The sequence below is a fragment of the Protobothrops mucrosquamatus genome, unplaced genomic scaffold (assembly GCF_001527695.2).
Source record: "Protobothrops mucrosquamatus isolate PMUCROS unplaced genomic scaffold, P.Mucros_1.0 scaffold1607, whole genome shotgun sequence".
Lineage (NCBI taxonomy): Eukaryota > Metazoa > Chordata > Lepidosauria > Squamata > Viperidae > Protobothrops > Protobothrops mucrosquamatus.
Window position 1 is genome coordinate 186,292 of NW_015387770.1, and position 24,014 is coordinate 210,305.

Here is a 24,014-nt window from a genome sequence, read left to right on the forward strand (position 1 = left end):
CTGGTGGGGGATAATAGGTCTTTGTTGGTAGGGAACAGCCCCAAAGATGTGAGAATGGGATCTGTACTCCATCTAGAACACACACACACACACACACACAACAGGGGGGAAATGGCCTCCCCAGCCATCAGAGCAATTGGTCCCCCAATCTCCAGCAAATGGGATGAGACTTGGGTGGCTGTACAGACAGGCCGAGAAAGAGAGAATGGGATTTGTAGTCCAAGCCATTTAGAATACACAGCAGTTTAAGAGAGTCAAGCCCCATCCTCCCCAGCCCGAGGTTCCCCAATCCTTAGGGAGGCACCTGCTGGGGAGAATGGGTTTTGTTGGGGAGCAGGCCAAGAGGCAGGAGGATGGGATTTGGAGTCCAATCCATGCTAGGTAGAACACTCGGTGGCAAGGGAATGAAGCCCCAGCCTCCCCAACCCTCCGCTGGGTAAGATGGGATCTTTAGTCCAATCCATCTAAGAACCTACAATGGCAAGGGAACAGAGTCCCATCTTCCTCATCCTTCCCGGCTCTGCAGTGCCCAGGGGCTGCAGGCTGGGGAGCATGGGTCTCTTAGCGGGGACCCAGCCAAGAGTTAAGAGAAGGGATGGGATGTGTGGTCCAATCCACCCAGACAACCCACAATGGCCTAGGAACCTAGTCCCATCTTCCCCATCCCTCCTAGCTCCCCAATCCCCAGGCAGGCAGGCAGGCTGGGGACCATGGGCCTCTCCGCAGGACCCCACCCGAGGCGAGAGGGATGGGCTGTGTAGTCCCGCCCATCTACAACCCACGAGGGCGGGGGGAAGCCAGCCCCTCCTCCCCTCCCGACTAGGGAGGATGGGTCTCTCTTCATACAGGAGGGGATGGGCTCTGTAGTCCAGCCCCAGCATGTCCCGCAGGGGATGATGGGCCGGCCCACCCACTCACCCGGGGGAGCCGTACCTGAGGGGGCGGGGCGGGGGCGGGGCTTCCCTCACGCCCCCAACGGCCGGCGGGCGAAGATGGGCGGGGGGGCATAGAGAGGGCCGCGCGCCGCTCAGGTCGCCGCCGCCGCTGCCGCCGCCGCCGCCACCGCTGCGCGCTTTCTCCTCAGCCCGGGCAGCCGGCGACTCATCCTGCTCCCGCCGCCGCCGCCGCCGCGACCGCCCGGCTCGCCTCGGGCTTTGTTTTGCTTGGGGCTTCCTCGGCCCCGCCCCCTGGGAGGGCTCGCGGCTCGGCGCATGCGCCACCGCCGCCCGGTGGCCGTTAGCCGAGCGCCGAGGAAAGAGGCGCGCGCCGTCGTCCGGCGTTGCCGCGGGCGACGGCCAATCGCGACGCAGAGCGTTCCCGCCGCCGAGGCCGCCTCCGCTGGGTCTTAGCGCCCTCACGCAGGCGCCTGCTCAGCTGGTGGCTGGCGCTGGTGGGGTTTTTTTTTAATGAATTTAATATTATTGTTGTCGTTATTACAATTGTCATTATTGTTGTTTTCATTGTCATTATATTATTATTATCGCTATTATAATTGTCATTATTATTGTTATTGTCATCATTATTATCAGTTATTATTATTATTACTATTATGTAGTCCAACTCTGATGCCGGGAAGCATTAGAAGCACCCTTTGCAAGCCAATTTTTCTTTGTGCTTTGCTAGCCCTGCGACTGAGCCTGTTTCTATTCTGTATTTCTATTCTATTCTATTCTATTTTGTTTTATTCTATATTCCAATAACTATTCTATTCTATTCTATATTCCAATATCTATTCCATTCTATTCTATATTCCAATATCTATTCCATTCTATTCTATTCTATTCTATATTCCAATATCTATTCCATTCTATTCTATATTCCAATATCTATTCCATTCTATTCTATTCTATTCTATATTCCAATATCTATTCCCATTCCATTCCATTCTATTCTATATTCCAATATCTATTCTATTCTATTCTATTCTATTCATCACACATCTATTTTTCATGTTTCCAGACCACCCAGCTCCCTCAAGGTGTCGTCGTCATCATCATCACCAATCATTGCTAGCAAGCTTGGCTCTTGCGACATAGCTATGTGAAGATCAGGAGGAAATTATGACAGCAGGAAAGAGACACGGGAATCTTTAAAATGTTGCTGACATCTAGCGGCAGCACCAGAGCAAAGCACGTTTTCGTTGGCCACACGAATTAACTTGTTTCGAGGGCACCGTGCATGAGCGGAATCACGTAGGGCAGGGTAATGCCAAAAGTAATGCAATCCAGAACAAGCAAGCAAACGAAAAAGAGGTGATAATCTGATTCCCAGCTCTTTGGTCCCTTCTTTTTTTCATCTAAACACTTTATATCTTCAGGAGTTCTTCTAAAAAAATTACATTTCTTTAGGAAGGCATGAAAGGTGGCGCTTAAAAAAGAACCCCGCAGAATCACCATCACGATGGCTGGCCTTGAGTTAGTGACATAGGCTGCAGATTATTCGGAGCTGGCCAAGCCACGTTGCAATGGGATGCAATTTATAACGAAGCAAAAAATATGAAATGTAGCCTCCGAAGTCGTTTTTGAACCTAAAATGCCAAATGACAGCTATTGGTTTATTATAAATTTTATTTATTGTACTCTCCTTTTGGTTCACATGATGATTAACTGCAGGCCTTAAAATAATCAGAAACAGGGATCAAATTAAGGCAAGCCCACATTAAAGCTCGCATAGTTTGGTTTTGGCTTAGCGTGTTGTCTGACTCCAACCGTTGGGTTTGTTAAGCCGTAGTTTACATAGTTTCAGTTGTAAACATAGCTATACACTTTTAAGCAATGCTGCTTTATCAAACAAACTGCAGTTGAACTGTAGCCTAGAATCATTTCCAATCACATGGAAAGAGGAGAATATTTTTTAGGAAAATCTGTCTCCTGCCGTAATTAATTCTTTGGAGTATTAATTTTAATTCTTCTCTGAGCACAACCATTCCTCTAAACAGCAGTACGAAACAACCTTTGCAGCAGAAACTCCCAAAGTGATACATTAAGTTTGAAGATTCCTAAAATTAGAATAGAAGTTGGAAGGGACCTTAGAGGTCTTCTAGCCCAGCCCCTTGCTCAAGCAGAACCTATGCCATTTCAGACAAGTGACTGTCCAGTCTCTTCTTAAAAACCTCCAGTGATGGAGCGCCCACGATTTCTGGAGGCAGGCTGTTCCACTGGTTAATTATCCTCACTGTTAGGAAGTTTCTCCTTAATTCCAGGTTGCTTCTCTCTTTGGTCAGTTTCCAACCATTGTTTCTTGTCCTGCCCTCTGGTGCTTTGGAGACTAGTTTGACCCCCTCTTCTTTGTGGCAGTCCCTCAAATACTGGAACACTGCTATCTCCGAAGCCTTTTCCCCTTGAAAAAAGTGACTTAGGTCTGTTTCTCACACTTACAACCACTGCACCATCCCCATGGGCATTTGATCAAAATTTGGATGCTTGGTAACCAGTTCATATGTACGACTGTTGCAGTGTCCCAGAATCGTAGTGATCCCCTTTTACAAACCGTCTGATGAGAAAAGCCAACGGGGGAAGCCAGATTCATTTAACAATTGTGTTACTAACTTAACAACTGCAGTGATTCACTTAACAAGCCTGGCAAGGAAGGTCGTAAAATGGGGCAAAACACACTTAACTGTCTCGCTTAGCACCAGAAACGTTGGGCTCAATTGAGGACGTAAATTGAGGACTATCTGTATTGTAGAAAATGTGTGCGTTATGAGTTAAACGCCTTTTGAAAAAAGCTGCTTTGTCATTCCAAATATCCACAGCTACTTTGTTGCTTTAGTAATCCAGGATCAAATTTAATGAGTTCCTTCCCATTTGTTTTTACAAGTATCTGATGGCATGTACTAACAAGACATTAACTGTTCCATTTTTTTTCTTTAAAAAAAAAAAAAGCACGTATGCTTACAACAGAAGACAAAAAAATATAAACTTTTTCTACTTACAATAATTCTATACATAGCATAAGAACCAAATCACCAATTTTTGTCACACGATAAGAAATGTTTTGTGTCGTCGGGTAACATAACAGGAAAACCCTTTATAAAATTCTGTTTTCATTTCTGGTTTTTTTTTAAATTAACCATTCATTAAAACTAGCTATGCAGGCAGCCTGGGATACATGACTAAGGCACCAACAGTACAAAGCGATATAAAAGCGCAACGTTATTTCCTTAGGAGTGCGTTATACACTTGACACGCCACGAGAAAAGGCAAAAAAGAGTCAACCGACTTGTCGCAACCTTTGCGTGTTCTCAGAGGGTACCGTTTCTTCCAGTTTTTGTCCAAACTTGACATGATGATGGGTCTTCTTCAAGGCTTCAGTAATTCAATCCCAACTTCCCTAACCTGGGTGCTCTTCAGATTCTTGGCAACAACCTAGCTGGGTGGAGAATTTCGGGAGACGACAAACCAAACAGCTGGGGACAACTCCCGTAACGTTTTGTAATTCTCGGGAAAAAATGCTTCCTTAAAATCTAAAGCCGAACGTCCTTTGAGGCGTAAACGTGAACCTTTGATGCTAAACTTGCTGTTGAACTGAGAATTGCCTCAAAACATGGTTGGCTGGAAGTATTATCTTAGGTCTGCCCCACCTCAGCTCATTTCAAGTAAGGTTTCATCTGCAGGAACCAATTTAGCCTTAAGACATTGAAAATATCCCTGTGATTCCTTGCAGTGATCCGAGTATGCTATAGCAAAGTGCCTGATGTAGGGATGTGCTATAGCTTGCTGGCAATATACAAGGTGTGCATATATCTCGAAGTTCCTACAGTTAGGCTCTAGAATTAGCAGGGGATGAGAAGGATTTTTGCAAAAACATTTGGGGGAATATCCCGCCACTTGTTTTACATACTGCTTTCCATTACTAAAGCACAATCAATCATAACCAGTTACGGCAACGTTCTCAAACTTGGGAACTTTTAAGATTCGTGGACTTCAACTCCCACAATTGCTTGACTGGGGAATTCTGGGAGTTGAAATCCACAGGTCTTAAAATTGCCAGGTTTGGAGACCCCTGAATTAAGGTACACCCAGCCATATTCCTGACACTGCGGTACAACAAGAACTCCTAAAAGGGCTAACATAGTTGGCAAGGAACTCTGGGAATTGTGGACTCGAATCTCTTGGGGGGTTACTTTTAAAAGTAGGTTGTCTGGATTGCTTATATATCATGTGGCTGGTGGAATTCCATGAAGGATCTGCCTCAAAGGGTCTTCCATTTTGCCGAATTGATCTGCACAGTCTCAAACATGTTATCCAAAGTATTTTGTAAATGGCAGCAGAGGTTCATTCAATTCATATTAGGTCCAATATATCCCTATATTCCTATTTCCATATATCAAAAGCTTTTTGAACAGTCATGAAGATGATTGCATATTCTTTATTGATAATGTAATTTCCAGTAAATATGGCATAAGAAACAATGTATTACAACTGTACCGATAGAAGCATTTCTTTAAAAAAGACATTCTATTCTGTCAAAAGATCTGCTTTTAATGAACAGTTAGTGGCCAGAAATCAATTGACAGAAAGAACATCTCCAAGCAGGTTTTAGTATGTTTTGTCTGTAGCTTCCTTTGCCCAATTGTAAACTGCAGGTGAAGAGGATAGTACAAAACATAATAAACAAAGTCAATAAAACTTTCAGTTCTTGTAACAAAAACTGCTGAGTTGTTTCACTTTAGAGACTTGTTGTAACAGTCTAAAATCACCAAATTAATGTTGCAATAAGGATGTGAGTTGAGCCCCAAGAACAGCTCCACAACTGCTGTCGTTATGGTAAACCGTTTAAAAAAAAATAAAAACAGATCTAGGACAGGTCTGAACAGCCATAGGAAGTTGCAGAGAACCTGGGACCAGTGAAACCTTTTGCAACAATATTCTCAATATATGCTTTTTGCAGATTCCATGAGAGTTAACAGAAAGCAACTTTCAAGAGACACACATTTATTAAGTTTGGTTTAGCAGGTTGATTGCTTATGCATGAATGTAAAATGCTGTCATCTGTAAACACGTAATATAAACTTTGATATACACCTTATGCAACTTTGGATGCACCTAAAGTGACCAAAACTGTAATTCTAATTTCCTAACCAACAGTCTCACTGAGCTCAATGGAAATTTGGACCAGAGAAATGAATTATTTAACTGTGAATCAAGCTGAGAACCATAATGCCACATTACTTAAGAGAAAAAAAAATATTATTCATTTCAGCATATATACACAATGACTGGCCCGCCAAGAATCTACCCCAAAGACTTTCTTCACCCTTGCAGGAAGTAAAATTAAATGCAAGTCATCCCAAGACTAAAATAGCAAGACTCCCATCAAAACGTTCTTCAGAGGCAAACAAAATTATTTGAAAAAGTAAAGGTAAATATACAAAACAAAGTTTTAAATTTTTGATTCGTAACAAGGGCACTGCTGCCAAAAACACAACAGAGCAAAAAAGATGGAACAGCTAAAAACACGCTTATTCTCCCCAATGAAACGTTCTCTTTGCTGGGGAGAATTTCATTGAGCACAATTAGAGGTAACTTTTTTTTTGTTTGTTTGTTTCAGCTCCAGCTATGTGGCACTTAAGACAATCATCTGTGCACAGAAAGCTTTTAACAGTCATGCGAGGACACAGTCATCATTTTAAAACAAGGTTAACGTTTCTCACCACAGCAGTGGGGAAAAAAGTTGTCAATGAGGCACCGCACTGGAACATAACATCTAGTAAACTCCACACTGTACAGTTTCAGAAACAAATACTTGAAGAGCTCTCATTTTTAAAAAAAAAAAAGCAGAGTATTGATGAAACAAGTGGCAGGTTCATTTCATGGGCCCGGGTCAGCGTTCCCAAGTACGCAACTTAAATCAGCTGACTGAACAAGAGCTCCAGAGCTATAAATTCTGGGAAAAGGGGGAACGTTACAGGAAATAAACGCGAAATGCTAACATGCTACAGAAATAGGTTGTTCTCACTTTCTTATTTTAAAGATGCAGTGTTCCTTTTTTTTCTTTTTCCAGAGCCCACCACATGCATTTAAAAGAAAGGTACCGAGTGAGGATTCTTCGTTATTTGGGTGGAGTTTAACAGGATCCACAAATGTTTCTCTGCTAATACATATTACCCCCTGGATGCATTTCCAGGAAAGGAACCCATCAAATACCAGATTTCGTTCTAAGCTATTTTTGCCGTGTTGAAACCAATTGAAGTTCGAAGTCGGCAGAGATTTACGTCCAGCTGAAATCAACGAGACTGGCTTCTAGGTAAGCAGATGCATCTGGTAAAGGTGGCATTAGAAATCAGGTGTACCATTCAAAGTTAAGATTGCACAAGTACCATGACCTCTTAAAGTGGGGGAAAGAAGGGGCGTGGGTTTTTTTTTTCTCTCCTGCATCGTTTGCCGAAACGTCTCAGCGTTGAAGTGACCTGCCTTAATTTTTCCCTCAGGGTAGGGTAGGGGTGGGAGAGTTAAAAGTATAAATACAGTGTATGCTTGGATCTGTCCTCTCGTACTGTGCATGCCAGTCAACATGGCAAGCTTAAAGAAGTGCAAAAAGTTGTGGCGAATGCCCTCGACTTAAAGTGCCCTCAATGTTCCTTAATTATTATTTTTTTCTCTACTCTCAAAACGCCGTTACAAAAATCTAGAAAACGAAAAGGATTATAAATGTATAAAATCGTCTGCCCTCCTAAAGATCAGAGACCAACAACACTGCATCTTTCAAACCAGAAAGGGACGTGGTGTAAGCCTACGGTTGTCATCTAGGGGTGGTGTGTGTTGATAAGAGAAAGACAGTACCTGCAAAAGACCGGCAGGGTAGGTTTTACACGCAGGAGTATCGGTAACGATTCTTCAGGCATAAATAATCGTTTGAAGACATATAGAAAGCCAGGACTACCATAGAAATGGTCTCCCTGAATGGCTTGAAATGTTAGTGGATAAACTGAAGGAGGCCACGTCATATGACCATAGAGAAAGAACCAGGAAGAGAACGTCTACGGAGAGTGTACCCAGCCCTTGAATTCCTTTATCCTACGGGGGGAAAAAACAAAAACAAAGGGGGAACGTTTTAGTGGAAAATGGAGCATACACGGACAGAGTACAGAGAGATCACGCCGTACAGGTAATCCTCGACTTACGACCTCAACATTTCTGTTGCTAAGCGAAGACATTTCTCCAGTTGACTTTGGCCCCATTTTGCCATTTTTCTTGCCACATTTTGTTAAGGGAATCCCTGCAGTTGTTAAGTTAGTGACCATGGGGATACTGCACGGGTTGTAAGTCAGTTTTTGTAGCGCCACTGTTAACTTCGGACGGTCACTAAACAAATGGTTTTAAGTCGACGACTATCTATACAATGTATCTGAGACTAAAAATAGCACAGGGTTATCTGCAGAAGCTGACCAGAATATACCTCTAGCAGCGAACCTTATATATTTATTAAATTTGTACGCTGCCATCTCGCTGTTGGGAGATTCTGGGCAGCTTATTAACTTATGCATAAAAAGTGACAATACATTTGGGGAGGTTTACCTTGGCTTCTGAAGGCGGACCCACAAAGCAATTTTATTTATTTATTTAAAGCAAAAAGTTTGATATTTCAGCTTTTGGTATGAAGAATACAGAATACTAGAGGTGCTGTTTTCTGGGTGTATGTATTGAGTACTGGACAAAACACAGCAAATTATCTTTGCTTTATTAAGGAAGACTACATTACACTGTGTGAGAAGGGGGGGGAAATCAGTAGGCATTTTAGGAAAAATAACTGAAGTCAGTTACTTTTGTTTTTCTGAATCCTTTCAGATATTTTATGTGAATTTTGGAATAGCCACATGGGGCTATTCCACGTGTTCCTGAGTAATTTTTCAAAACCTGCTTAGAAAGGCTTAATGATTGACAAGTCTTAACTGTGATAATATCTAATAATTTAGTAGTTATCAAATGATTACGTTAAATACAAAAGAAGCGTCCATTTTACATAGTTAGATTGAAACACGAGATGTACCCTTATGCCGTTTAGGATCTGTATCCTGGTTGGAATCTGGCAGTTTCCTCAAAAATTAGTTCTTTCAGTTTTTCCTTCGGCAAGTCGTCCAGCTCCATATCAAATTTGAAAGGCGCTTCAGCTACAGGCTTTAAAAAAATAAATAAAGAACAGCCCGTTAGAAATAGGAATGATATTGAAGCACAAAAGGAATAGGTAAAATTGGGAAGTTGTTGACTTTTTGAATGTTGTAAAGCTGCTCAGAAGACTTTATGGTCAACATTAGAATATGAATCTTAGTAAATAATGCATGATGAAATTACCTGCACTGATAGTCACGTCTACCAAAATACAGTTACGGAATTTTTACTTGGTTACATTTATTAAGGTATGGTTTGGAGAGCTGGCAAGATAAGATTTTCTCACATATTTATTGATATATGCCAAGGAAAAAAATTAGTATAACTACCATATTAATGTGGCAGAAGAGTTATTTTTGACCTAAAGTGTGGTTCTGCTCTTACAGACATTTATCTTGAAAGCAAACAAATCTTACAGCGTCAGACATTATAACTCTCATTAAATGGCTAAACTTTTAAGTCCTCAACTTACAACCGCAATCAGGATCAGAATTTCCATTGCTAAGGCAGTTGTTATATGGGTCACACATGATTTTACAGCCTTTTGTGCCATGAATCACTGCAGTTGTTAAGTCAGTCACGAGGTCGTTAAAGAAATTTGACTTTGCTTGCCGCCTGGGAAGGCCGCAAACGGAGATCCTGTGACCCCAGGACGCTGTAACCTTCATAAAGGCCAAGCACCCGTCAGGTGACAATCATAAGCGCAAGGACCAGTCGTAACTTTTTTTTTTAGTACGGTTATAACTTCGAGCAGTGACTAAACAAATGCTTGTAAGTTGACCCAAAGGTGCTTTTTCACGAGGCAGCTGGATTTTTTTCCCTTGAAAATGTTTTGCTTCTCCTCCAAGAAGTTTCTTTAGTTCTGACTGAAGGGTGGAGGATGGAAGGATTACTATTCCTTTGCAGTCATCTGGTCGTTAGCACTCTCTCTGAGAGTCCTCAAGGCCACTTGGAGGTTTATCTGTGCCCTCAGGGTCACCTGAACCAGGGTGCAAATGACTGCAAGGAATATAAAAAGCACCTGGAGGAACGTTGTCCATGGGGTCGCGATGGGTCGGACACGACTTCGCAACGAACAAACATACTGTCAAACAGCCATACCATAGCGTCCCTACCTCATCGCTGGGATCATAATATTGTTCTAGGTAGGGGTGAGCCAAAGCTTCTTCCACTTCGATTCTCTTGTGAGGGTTGAAAGTCAACATTTTATCCAACAGATCAAGAGCTAGAGAGACAATTTTTAGAATTAGTTGGGCTTGCGTCCTACTCATCCCGGTGTCCACCCCATATAGAGTGTTGAGTGATGTTTAATTCCCCACCCCGGGATGCAAAAACAATTTCACATAACCACCACAAAAGGTGGGTGCTACTCCGAGCAGGACTTCACCTACAATAAAAAACATTTACTAAGAAGAAAATAGGAAATGTTTGGATGTTTTTAGAACTATGGACCGGCATGAGAATTCTGTCAGCTGCTTTTAATTCTGCTTGACAGGATAACTAATAACATTTTTTTTCTGCTGCTTTTTCCTATTTCCCTAATTTATATCAAGGAATGCCTCTCTCCCTCCACCCTATCAGCAGCATAAAAAAAAAAATCTCATTCTTTTAAATTACCTTTGGGATCAGCATTTGGAAATAATCTGTTCCAGGGAACCTTATTTTTATAGGGTAGAGAAAGCAAATAATTTCTCGCTTTCGCGTTGATTATACAGTTCAAGTCTTCCTGGGAAGGAGACCCAAGAATTCCTACAACATGAAGTGGGGGAAAAAAAGGAAGAAAAATTAGTGCAAAAATAAAGTAGATCTGTCTGGCGAATACAGGCAACTTAAATTTGCTGTGGTTTGCTCAAGTTTCTAGTTTCAACAAGTAAACAAAGAAAAAGGAAGAAACATCCATTAGGCATGTTAAAAGTCTTTTGCCTGTATTATTTATATGTAAAAAGGAAAAAAAATATTACCAAGAATGTGGTTCAGCTGATCAAGGTAGTGTTTTCCTGGGAAGATGGGTCTGTTTGATAGCATCTCTGCCAGAATACAGCCTACAGACCAAATATCAATAGATTTGGTATAACCCTAGAGATAAAATGGAAGAAAAACATTTGCTGTAATGTATATTTTATAGTTCTGGAGTTCTAAAATACGATCGTTTTCTAGCACACGTCACTACTTCTACCATTTGAGAATGTTTTAGTCTCTACACTTAGGATTTCTTGAAGCATTACAATTGCATTATAAAAAAATAAGACTCCATAAACTACTATACCTAAAGTTCAATTCCTTGGAATCAGGGGGAAGGTATTTAATAACAACCTCAAATGGAAAATATACATGTTACCCAAGCTATGAGACTACACAGGAAAAAAACAGAACAATATTCTAGAAAACAAATACTGCTTATAAAACAGGAAGAACCATTTTTATGGTCAGCAAAGTTAAAGTAATATTTTATATATACTAGGCTCGTTCAGTTATATAGGACTAAAATGATTTCCAGGAGGAATAAAAGCAACACTGATTGACTGAATTAGATCAAGTGACTCTGCTATAATATTAAACACAAAACATTTCAACTCTCACCTTAGAATTCAACATAATTTCAGGAGCTCTGTACCAACGCGTAGCTACGTATTCCGTTAGGAAGCCAGTGTGGTCGTGATCTGGATCTGCCACACGAGCCAAACCAAAGTCACATGTCTATTATGGGATAGAAAAAAGGGTTTGTTTTTTTTAGAAAGAGTAGAGTTTTTGTTTTGTTTTTTTGCTTTCAAGACAGCAAAATTCTTTTTTAAAAAGGTATGGTAAACTTTAGAGGGATATATTCCACAAGGGGAAAAGGCTTCAGAGATAGCAGTACTCCAATATACTGCTAGAGGGGGTCAACCTACTTTCCAAAAACCCAGAAAGCAAGACAAGAAACAATGGATGGAAACTAACCAAGCAGAGAAGCCACCTAGAACTAAGGATAAACTTCCTGACAGTGAGAACAATTAACCAGTGGAACAGCTTGCCTCCAGAAGCGGTGAATGCTCCAACACTGGAAGTTTTTAAGAAGAGATTGGACAACCATTTGTCTGAAATGGTATAGGGTCTCCTGCTTGAGCAGGGGGTTGGACTAGGACCTCCAAGCCTCCCCCCTTTCAACTCTGTGATTTTGTAATCACTTGAGCTATCTCCAAAAAGCTAAATACAAACCTTGAGATCACAAGTAGTGTTTAGCAACAAGTTGGACGGTTTGAGGTCCCTGTGCAATACATTGGCTGAATGGATGTATTTCAGTCCTCTCAGAATTTGATAAAGGAAGTAACAAATGTGATCATTGCTGAGATGTTGAGTCTTTAAGAGTTTGTAAAGATCCGTTTCCATGAGATCTTGCACAATGTAGCTGAAAGCTGAATTAAGGCAATAAAACTAACAAATGTTTTATATCGGATATGTAATTTGGCGGCGCTTCCAAGATGTTTAAAATTGTACTTCTGTATTACAGTACAGAAACAATTACAACATTTCTGTGTTGTTTATGAACAGAGAGATATGTGCACTGCCCATGCACATAATAATAACCAGAATAATTAAATTTTACTTTAATGCAAAGAAGAAAAGATGACGACAAGGAGAACAGAAGAACGTAGGGTTTTTAAAGGATACACATCTTTCATTTGATCAATAGTTGGAGCCCGAATGATGTCATTGATTCCGATAATATTTTCATGCTTGAAACGCAACAGGATTTTGATCTCTCTCAGGGTTCTTTGACAGTAAGTCTGGTGTTCGAAAGGGCTGATTTTCTTTATCGCCACCCGAACTCTGTTCAAATTATCATAGGCTGAACTGGAAGGGGGGGGAAAAAAGGTGATAAAATAAACTCGGCAATCGGTAAAACAAGAGACATCCTTAAATAATTTAGCAGAATCTCCACCTTGTCTTCCGACCACCTTTGGGTTAACTTTCGACATTAAAAGCTTCCTTTGATGCTGATGACCACAAAGCTACCGAGCACCCCTGTTTCCCCTTTAAATCTTTTCCCATATTGATTATTGAGTTCCTTCTCGTGTTGCTTCCTTCTCAGCAATATAGTAGATAGAAACTGTTGGTCCCAAAAGAAATGTTGTTTAAAATTAAAAAAAGGCTCCAGTTTTATAGACACTGAGGCTGCAAAGAGCAAGCTGTCCACCCATTTCTTTTCCTAAGGTCTTGCCTAATTTCAGAGACAGTTTGTAGCGTCTTGTTGAAGGGGTGGGTTGTGGTCTAGGGACTGAGAGGGGACTGGGGGTCCTCCAAATCAGGACACCCATTCCCCATTTTTAGGGCAGAGGGGCTGTTAGGAGGAAGAAGAGCAGACGAATCTGGACCACCCCATCATGTTCAGCACATGTAACTGAATCAAGCACACAGAAACATTCACTTTAACTCCTACTGCAAAGCTTAAGATAATTTAGCTCTGCTGCCAACAGGGTTGCCCAGCTCTGTAAACATACAGCTATTATGGGATACAGTGGTAAAGAGGTAAAAAAGTGCTACAATTTAGCGAAGGATAAAAATAAACAAGTGGGATTTTTCCTGCCGATTTGAATACATTAAATCCCGCCACCCGTTTTTCCTTTCTCGTTGCGCTGTCGACAATGGCACTTTTTTTTTTTTCTGCTCTGGTGGTTTTCCAACACTGCCAAAGACTAATATGTAAGCTTATTCGAATCTTGAAAAGTTAAAGGAATGTGTCCTTAGAAGATGAGCAAGATTATTGCTTGTCGACCCAGTTCTTGCCGTTGCTTGGCGACCACACTTAATTTAGTTTAAATTTCACTCCAGGTTTCAAGCCTAATAATAGATGCTTACCAATTCGGTTTTTCACAGAAAGCCAACTCCTATAGTCTAACAGAGCCATTCCGATAATGTAGAAGACAAAAAGGAATGAAAGCCAAATTTGGCTGAGAGTCTCAGTCTCTGTTCTTCCCACCAGGGTTCATTCAGCAGGAGCTATTCAAACAGGCTAAATGAACTATTTTCTAGATAACCAGGATAACAACTGTAAATCAGATTGCTTTTTCCTCCTGTGTCACACATTACAGATATAAGTCTGCAGCCAGGCACTCTCTTTACAAGGATTTTTGTGAGTTTTCAGACAATCTTTCTGATTACAGAGGTTAAAAATGCTTTAAGTAAACAAAACTTCTGCAAAGTAAAAAAAAAAAAACCACAACCCTTGCAGCCAATTTAACCCTGGAGGAATTCAGGAAGGATTAAGCTTTTATCCTCCACTTTTACTCTTTAGAGAGAAAGAATATTTCCCCATGAAGTTAACCAAATTAAAAGGAAGAGTTTCAGAGAACTGTCTAATAACAGATTTATAAGTGATACAATAATCTGGAAGAGAACAATAAAGGAATAAGAAACCCGTCGTCAAAAGCTAAAGAATGTTAGTAGGGAACAAGAGCTTTAGATGTGTGTGCAAAACAGGTGGATCACATACTGAAGTGAAATAAAAGGCTGACACCTAAGAATAATTCCTTTTTATATTGCTGATGAAGGGGAAGGGGATAATAATAATTAAACTTGCATGTTGCTCAACTCTCATTGACTCTGGGCGGGTCTTAACAATCAAAGAAGTTAATGTTTTATAAACTTCCTCAATCAGATGCTCTCCAGTGTACAGGGACCCGATTCCCAGAATTCCTTGGAAACGCGGCCAAAGGTATTACCTAGATCAAAGATCAGAGTACAATCTGTTTGACTTGTTAGGAGATAAGTTCCTTTTTTTTTTTTTTCCACTGGGCAACAAATCACTGGCTTGGCAGCGTACCTTTGTCAAGGCCACAAGTGATTTTTCAACGTTCAGGATCACAACTTTTTCAGAATCACAGGTAAAGTGGCCATCCTTGCTTCACAATTTACGATTTGCCTATTCACCGAGAGAGAAGGGTTGCAAAACGTAAAGCTCTTTCTAGCATATTCCGAGGATTATTTCAATAGCCTTTTACGAGAGTTAGTCAACGCACCTGTTGAGCGCTCAACTTCAGGAAGACCGCTCTAGGAAGGGGAAGAATTCTACTGGCATGTTTTAATCCTTCATAATAGTAAGAATGGATCCTATATGGCAAGTCAGAATTCTATGTCTATGATGGCTACTTGTGAGAGATGGGTTTGTGCTGCCTTCTAGGCTACTGAAAAGTTTAAAAAGAATGTATTTCCATCACTTTACTTAATAGGAAATAGGACAGCCTGCGAGAGGCACTCGTCACCATCTTTATTCTTAGAGAGAGAGAAAAGAACAAAACAAAAACAAACTCAGAGCATAAACTGAGAGCAGAGGTGGAACAAGTATAGGCTTTAGTAGAAAGAGGACAAAGAAACAACTATTATTAGAGCAAGCGTAGACCAGACCGTGTCTGGAATGTAACAGAGGAAAAAGGAACGTGAATTTACAATGGGCAGCTTCAGTCAAATTTCTTTGAAAGAAAATCAGCAGCTCGGGATTCTCAGCTTTTGCAAACAGAGAGGATGAGCAGTAATTATGCATTTCCTGAGTCCAGAGCTAAAGAAAGGGATGAGTTAAAGACAGAAGTCTTGATACTATTGTATTATTTCAGTGGTCACACTCAGAAATAAGCATTAATGTTTCAAAATCTGACTGATTATTTTCAAGGCTGCATGCTTCCACTTCACTCTTTCCTGCAGGTAGGAAGTACACAAGAATTCATCATAATAAAAGAGCTGGAATTACCTGCCAATTCCTTCCTTAAATGAAGTAGGTAGCTGCCAACTTCGCATTCTAGCTACACATTATATCTTGTTGGTCGAGGGATAGGGTGAGATTCGTGTTCAGATGCAACATTAAGCTTTTTCAGTCCTAAAACATTCAGCGTTACCTACTTGACCCAAAAAAAAAACAACCAAAAAAAACCCCACCCCAAGATGAGCTTGAAAAATCAAGTAGAGAACGCTGGCATGCTTGTTTGCGAATGTTAGGCCAGGATTCTGAAGAATTATGGCTTGGTATTTTCTGCAAGAGGACCCAGAGACGGCAGTTTCCTATGTTCCTAAGTTACAAGCCCCGAAGCGTGGGCAGAAGTGACAGGAGAAATAACATATTAAAGATGACTGCAGAATCAGTACACCGCACCTTGAAAAAAACAGACATCCAAGGAAGGACAAAATGAAATGGTGACGAAGCTACAAAAAAAGGGCTACAAGAAGCCAGAATAGAAGGGATTCATGAAAAGTCATTAGGGTTGAATATCAGAATATGGTTCGCCAAAGTATGTATGTATGTATATAAAAATCAGTGCCACAGAAAACTGGAGGCAGATGGTTCAAAAAGATTAACACGAATGCTGAATTGCCCAGGAATGGAAAGAAAGTCAGAGAGAGAGAGAGAAAAGGAATAAGCCACAGCATGGAAGTTGAAAGGAGGAGAACAAGTAAATGGCAACGTGCCACAACTATGCAGAGATACAGAAGAGAAAAAAAATACAGATTAAAGCTTCAGCAGTTGGAAAAGATAACAATCCAAGGCTGAGCCTGGCAGATTTTGCCAGAGAACTCTGCTATCAGACAGATAAGGTTGTAAAAACTGCCAAAAGTGAAAGGAACAATAATCAAAGGCTGCATTTCTTCCTATTAAGCCATGATTTGTTTAACCACGACTTATTAAACCACGAGTGATTGGGTTTGCTTAACAGGCTAAGAAAGAAAGAAAAAAAACATTCTGGCTTTGCAATGTTAGATGAATCCAGCCACGGTAACAGAATGAAACGGTGTGTTGAAGAAAGAAATTAAAGAAACCCAGAGGATAAATTTGGTATCCAAACAAGCAGTGTTTTCCAGCTTTAGTGAAATCTTTTTAGCCTGCCTGACTAGCATGATCATTTGACATTGAAGCGGACATACAAACACGGATAGGAATCTGGGTAAGAGGAACCTTTGGTCACTGTGTTTTAGCAACAACGACAACCTCATTAGTGCAAGGCCTCAGATGAGGGTCTAGCAAAGATTCTGAACACTTTTTCATGAAATGGAAGCATTAATAACTTGACTCAGAATCAGGATGTTCATATGCTTATAACCTGCTTAAAAGTATATAAATCGTGGCTGTCTTAACTTCTCACTAATCTGCATACACAGAACTTTTCTTAAATTCCTATCTTAGCATCAGTTAACAGTCACAGCTGGTTGCCACATACCTATACTTCAGATTTTAAACTAAATCTCAGAAACAGTTTTCACAGAAATGAAGCACAAAACCTATAGTACGAAATTTTGTTTGCATAACATAATAGAATCACAGTTCTTTCAACTAACTGATTAATACTGTATTTTCTTCAAAAATTTCTATTACATGATTAAGACAAACCTATCCATGGATTAGTCAAGTAGTCAAACAGCTGTTAAGTATAAAGATATTAGAATTTTAAAAATGAACTACCGTCTAGCTCATTATGCCGGATCGGAAAAAGGCAATTCCCCAGTGGAAGATCTGAGCACTTATGCCAGCTTGCATTGATTAAAAAAAAAAAAAAAAGGCTAAGAGCTGAACAGTCTTTTTCAAGAGGAAAATAATTAACTAAAAAGATCTTAATGTAAAGTATGCTTTGCACACGCTATGAACAGAAGGCTTTCCTGCCTATCCCTCTGAATTGATATTGGTGTGATAGATCTTGCTCCCTGTGAGGGCAAGGCACTTGATTGAGCGGCTAGTCCACACAACACTTCAGACTGGCTAGTCTACACAACGCAAGGAGACCCAAAACAGAGGAACACTGCCGAATGTCAGTTGAAAAGGAGCAGCACCCGCTGCGTTAAGCACAAAGCCTGCACAACACAAGCCTGTAATATCGCTTGCCCCCTTGCTGACTCTAATAACTAGAGAAGGCACAGTTCCTTGCTCTCGGTACCCAATTTTTTAAAATTACATAAGACACAACACGCTATCCATCGAAACCCCTACAAAAATACATTGCCATTTTTCGTATTTGGCCTAGTCTCCTACTGTAAATCAAACAGCATGCAATAAGTTCTCATCCAAGCCCAGCTGAGGATCTCGTTTGATTTCATCAAGCGTAGCCATGGCAAACAACCAAATGGAAATACAGCATGAAGGGGTACCAGCAGAAAAACAATAACACCCCACAAGCAACAATAGACTTAAGAACAGCTGAACTCTCGGCCTTTGCTTCCAGCCCCCCTTAGCTGAGTATGCAGTGAGGGATCAGATGTTCTTCTGGTATCTTTCTGGACTCCCCATAATATAAAATGTATTAAATCAGGGGTCCCCAACCCCCAGTCCATGGACCAGTACCGGGCCACATAAACAAGCAAAGTCCCATCTGCAGGGTGCAGTCAGCAAACAAAACCTCTCTCCACTTAACGGGTCCCTGGTGCCCCAAAGGTTGGGGACCTCTGTATTAAATAATACCTGGTATACATTCAATCTCAGTATGAACACAGGCACACTTATACAGACCCACACTCAGTTTCACGCTTGCAGTGAACTGTATGGTTAATAATTAATATCTGGCATTAAATGTCACTAGATTGTATAGACGGCAACAGTATAAAGTGATTTGCTGAAACTACAGCAGGCAAATAAACTTGGGCGTGTTGGGTGCTTTATTAAGTAATCCGGTAAAGGAGATAATAACTTAGATCATTATAGCTGTTATAATACCAGTAATAGGCATTGTATTTTATTTGTGGCAGCAAAGTCTCATTAAATTTCGGGAAAATATGCATGGGATCAAAATGAGAATTTGAAATATGTGCTTCCCGAGGCAAGACTCATTATTTTAGGTTAGGATTGCCTAAAAACAATGTTTCCCCAAGGAATCTGGCACAATTAAAATAGAAGGCATGTTTTCCCGGTACATAAACAGCATAATGAAATTTCAGATATCGATTCCTTTGGAAAATAATGAGAACTCAGAGAAAAAACAAAAGTGACTGCTTAAAATAAATAAATCACTGACATACATCAACACACACCTATTTTAACTGCCTTGCATTACATTATGAGGCACCCCCAATGCCTCATTGAGGGAGAATAGGCAGAAGAAAATGTGTTGTGGTTTTTTAAACAGACAAGGCTGCAATCTTAAGGATATTTTAAGCAGAAGTTAAGAGGTTTGAACCTAGTTGGTTTCATTCCCAAATAAAAATGCCCAAGATTGCTCTGCAGAATCTCCAAGCTCTTGACTTCATCCCAGACAGGTTTTTAATGCAATCCAGGCACCCAATTGCATTTGCACTTGATGTAAAGCGTTTTAGCCAACAAGAACAGAAATTAGCCTGGTGTGGCAGTGCAAGTGGTGACTTTTGAACAGAGGGACCTTGTTGCACACTCAGCCATGAAAATTCTTGGGGTGACTCAGGGCCAGATGTTCTTTCTTTCTCGGCCCAGCCCACCTCACTGGGTTATTGCAGAGTGGGGAGCTGTGTCTAGGCTGCCTTGTGCTCCTGTGTGAGATGCAGAATGAAACAGAAAACCAGTGCACAGGTGAGCGGGTTGCAATTAAAAAGGCTGCGGCACCCACAAGTCAGTTTGTGCAGATGGGTTACAGCCCCCCAAAGAAGCTTGGATCCTTTGAAGATGGTGTGGACTGCCATTGCCCTTGTCATTTAAAATATGAGAAGGTGGAGCAGCACATCTGCGAGACCCTGGCAGCCTTATGACTCTTATCATCGTCTACCACCAACAAGTTGAGGTCCAATCCATCTGGAAGGCAGCACTCACGGCCTCCAACCTCTCCTCAGCCTGGATCACCATCCCCATTATCCACTGGCAGCATAGGAATGCTCTCTGATCCTTGGGGTAGTGATGGCCCTTGTGGTCCGACGTGTCTGCAAGGCAGCATATGCACAGCCTGCAATCTAGATTGGCATCATCCATCACCAGCGAGGCTGGGACAGCAATGGGAATTGTGATCCAGTCTGTCTGGAAGGTGGAACACAGGGCTTTCCACCCTTCCCCTGCCTGGACCACCATGCCCATCATCCATCACTAGGAGAGAAAGGCTCTTGGGTCCCTGGGTCAGCAATGGGGGCTATGCTCCCACCTGTCTGGAAGGCAATGCACCACCCAGCCTCAGCCTTACAATCCCAGCATCCACTACTAGCAGGAGAAGGCTGGGAAAGCGATGGGAGTTGTGGTCCAATGTGTCTGGAAGGTGGAGCGTAAAGGGCTCCCCACTCATCCTCTGCTGGACCACCATCCCCATCATGCACCGCTAAGACAGAAAGGCTGTCCAGTCCCTGTCTGGAAAGCAACATATTCCCATCATCCACTACCAGGTGGAGAAAGGCTGGGACAACAATGGGAGTTGTGGTCCAACCTGTCTGGACGGTTCCCCATCTCCCCATCTGCACCACCATCCCCATCATCCACCACCAGGACAGAAAGGCTGTCCAGTCTCTGTCTGGAAAGGCTGTCCAGTCTCTGTCTGGAAAGCAACACACCCAACCTTAACCTAGATTCCCATCATCCACTACCAGATGGGGAAAGGCTGGGACAACGATGGGAGTTGTGGTCCAACCTGTCTGGACGGTTCCCCATCTCCCCGTCTGGACCACCATCCCCATCATCCACCACCAGGACAGAAAGGCTCTCCAGTCTCTGGAAAGCAACACAGCCAACCTTAACCTAGATTCCCATCATCCACTACCAAATGGGGAAAGGCTGGGACAACGATGGGACATCTCCCCCGTCTGGACCACCATTCCTATCATCCACTACCAGTTGGGAAAGGCAGCGATGGGAGTAGCGGTCCCACCTGTCTGCAGAGCAAACACCTCCCCCCCCCGCCAGCTTCTCCCCCGCCTGCTGCCGGACCCCCATCCCCATCATCCCCTGCCGGGGCAAGCGAGGGCCCTGCTTACCAGACCATCCCGTAAGCCCCTTCCCCGATATAGGAGAGGTTGGTGTAGCGAGGCCCCACGTCGAAGACCTGCCCGCGCACCATCTCCGGAACCCCGGCAGGGCTCCCACAGCTGCTCGCGGCGGCCCCCGACACCGCCGCCATGTTGTTCTCCTGAGGGGAGGCGAGGCTGAGGGGAGGGGGGGGCACCGACCGGCGGCCGAGCAGAACGAAAGGAGGCGGGAAGTCGCCCTCCGCCTTCCGCGGCTCGCTCCGGCCGGGCGAGGCGAGGCGAAGGAGGAAGGGCTGCCGGAGGAAAGCGACACGGAGACCCCACAAACCGCGGCCGCCGCACAACCCCGCCAGCCGCCCTCTGAGAGAGACGGCTGAGGGAAGCAGGGCGGGGCCTAAGCCCGTGCCGAAAGCGCACGCGCACTCGCCCGAGGGGGTGGGAGAGCGGGCCGGGCCCGCGCTCTGCCATTGGTTCGGCTGCAAGGGAGAGGCGTGGCGCGCGCCCGCCCGCGCGCGAGGGGAGGGGTTTGCGGATTGGCGGGGCGTGTGTGAAGCCTACCTCACCGTCGGGACGGAGGGTGCCGCAGCCCGAGGGGCGTGGCCTGGGAAAAGCAGCGGAGGACGTGGAAGCCAGGGGGCGTGGCCACGGAGGCGGGGTTTTGCAGAAAGAAAAGGTAGGGGGGAGAGAATAATCTGTAAATCACGTGGTTTCCCTTTGATTTCTCCCCCCCCCAGTCCTTGTAATTTTATTTCTTAATTCTTCCTCCGAAATTGCATTGCCCCCCCCCTTGAATGATTTTGCTTTTCTGTAAATGTAGTCCTGCACTGGTGCTGCTATTTTTTCGGCATAAGAATGCATTAATGCATTAATAAATCAATTATTTTTTATATTTAACACGTTAATTTTTTATGTTAAATATATTTTGTTAAACGTATTTTTATTTAACATTTTTTTTTCTTTATTTGTATGGGAGATGGGCAGCATAAAAATTTGTAAGGGAGGTGGGCAACATAAAAAATTAACACTTTAAATATAAAAAATAATTGATTTATTAATGCATCTCCCTTACAAATTCTGGGCCCGCTTACAAGATAAAAAAATTAGTAAAGGCAAGGCTGTAGATCCCCTCCCTCGTTTACAAATTGTAATTAAAGCTGTTTTTCTTTCTTTAAATTTATATCCCTGCCATTCCCGCAGGTCTTAATATACCCAGTGCTTGCTCTTCCAATTTTATCACAACAACCCTGTCAGGTAGCTCAAGCTGGGAGAGGGATGGCTTGATTATGTCCCATAAAATTGTTTTTGACTCCTAGGGACCACATAAATAAGATTTTCTCCATGATGAGCTATCTCCAACCTGGTCCTTCAGCTCTTCCAATGGTGCCCTCATCGTTCTTGTACATGAGTCCATCCATCTTATCCCCGATTGTCCTCTTCTCCTTCTTCCCACAAATGCCCAGTATAATGGACGTCTCAAGAGAGCTGAGTCTTTCTACTGATGGAGTGGTTCATGCCCTCAAGTCAACGTCCGCTCTTAAGCCACCACACCGATTTTCTCCAACCTGGTCTTTCAAGTCTCTTTCAAATCATGTACTCGTCGCCCATTACCACAACTGAGTCCGTTCATCTTGTTCTTGGTCACCCTCTTCTTCCCTTCCATCTCTCTCAGCATTATGGACTTCTCAAGGGGACTTGGTCTTCACACTGGCTGACTGGGTGCCCTCAGGTCAGTGCCAACTCTAAGCAATCACGTGGATGTTCTCCAACCTGTCTTTCGAGGTTTCCAAACAACGTACCCGTCACTACCACAGTGGAGTTCATGCCCCTCGCTGCTGGTCAGAGTGGGAGAGATTGGTCATAAATTTGAACTTATTAAGCAACTGGTCAATGTCCATGGAGATTCTCAAGTCCTCCAGGTCAGGGTTGTCCCAAAGGTGCATATTTTTTTTCAGGAGGCAACTGGACTTTCTTATTTTTCTTTGAAGACGTTTCGCTTCTCATCCAAGAAGCTTCTTCAGCTCTGACTGAATGGTGGGGAGTGGAAGGATTTATACTCCTTGCAGAGAGCTGGTCATCTGCCTTCTTTTAGAGAGTCCTTGAGGCCACCTGGAGGTTCCATACACATTTGGACTACTCAGGACACAGGTAAACCTCCAAGTGGCCTCAAGGACCCTCTAAAAGGATGCAAATGACCAGCTCTCTGCAAGGAGTATAAATCCTTCCCTTCCCCACCATCCAGTCAGCGCGGAAGAAGCTTCTTGGATAAGAAGCAAAACGTCTTCAAAGAAAAACAAGAAAGTCTAGTTACCTCTTGAAAAAGCACCTTTTGGACAACTCCAATTCAAGACATATATGAACCTATTCCAAATCTTATATACTAGGAATCACTATTTCACAGGTTTGTCTTTAAAGTCTCTTTCTATAAAATGTAAAGTAAGGCAGTTTAGGGCGCAAAAAAACCCCCACATTTAGTTCTTCTTGACTTGCTAATTTTGGGGCACTCAGCGCCCCATTTCCAGAGATTTTGACCTAGGATCTGTAACTCCTTTTGCTTCTTCCAGATTCTTCCAGACAGGAGACTCATTGCTCCCCGACTCTTTCATTACACGGCCATCCAAAGCGAGCGATAACACTCCAATCTTTAAAATCTAGACGGATTTAAACGCCCGCAACGGGCCAAACACCTGTTTCTTTATGACAGCTTCACGCGCCGCATGGAAGAACACGGTGAGACCGTTTCTTCTCCCATGTTCTCCGTGTGAAAAAAAAAAACATAAAATAACATAAAATTGCTCAGGAACACCAGCCAAATCGCAGATGACAACGTTGATTTGCAACAAAAATATTTTTTCCTCTCCTCCTTTTACATAATCGGTTTTTCACAAGGAGGGGGAAGAACAGATGGCCGATGACTTTGTGTGTTATTAAAGCACGTGTAAAACCCCGTTAGGTGTGAATGGAGTTCGACGCACGGGCCACGATTAAATGTGGGATGCGGTTAAAATGGTTCCGCCCTTGGGTTACGTTCTGACCCGAATGGCAAGT

General features: G+C 42.7%; 1 protein-coding gene across 1 annotated transcript; it reads right to left on the bottom strand.

The window, feature by feature from the left end:
- Positions 1 to 7,012: 7,012 nt before the first annotated feature.
- On the bottom strand, positions 7,013 to 21,121 carry MAPK1 (mitogen-activated protein kinase 1). Its single transcript, XM_015822571.1, has 9 exons — positions 20,979 to 21,121; positions 12,759 to 12,941; positions 12,306 to 12,495; positions 11,691 to 11,807; positions 11,072 to 11,186; positions 10,728 to 10,859; positions 10,226 to 10,335; positions 8,992 to 9,119; positions 7,013 to 8,018 (listed from the first exon to the last, which is right to left on the bottom strand). The coding sequence occupies exons 1-8, from the start codon at positions 21,119 to 21,121 to the stop codon at positions 9,003 to 9,005; spliced, it is 1,107 nt and encodes a 368-aa protein (XP_015678057.1). The 3' UTR covers positions 7,013 to 8,018; positions 8,992 to 9,002.
- Positions 21,122 to 24,014: the final 2,893 nt, after the last annotated feature.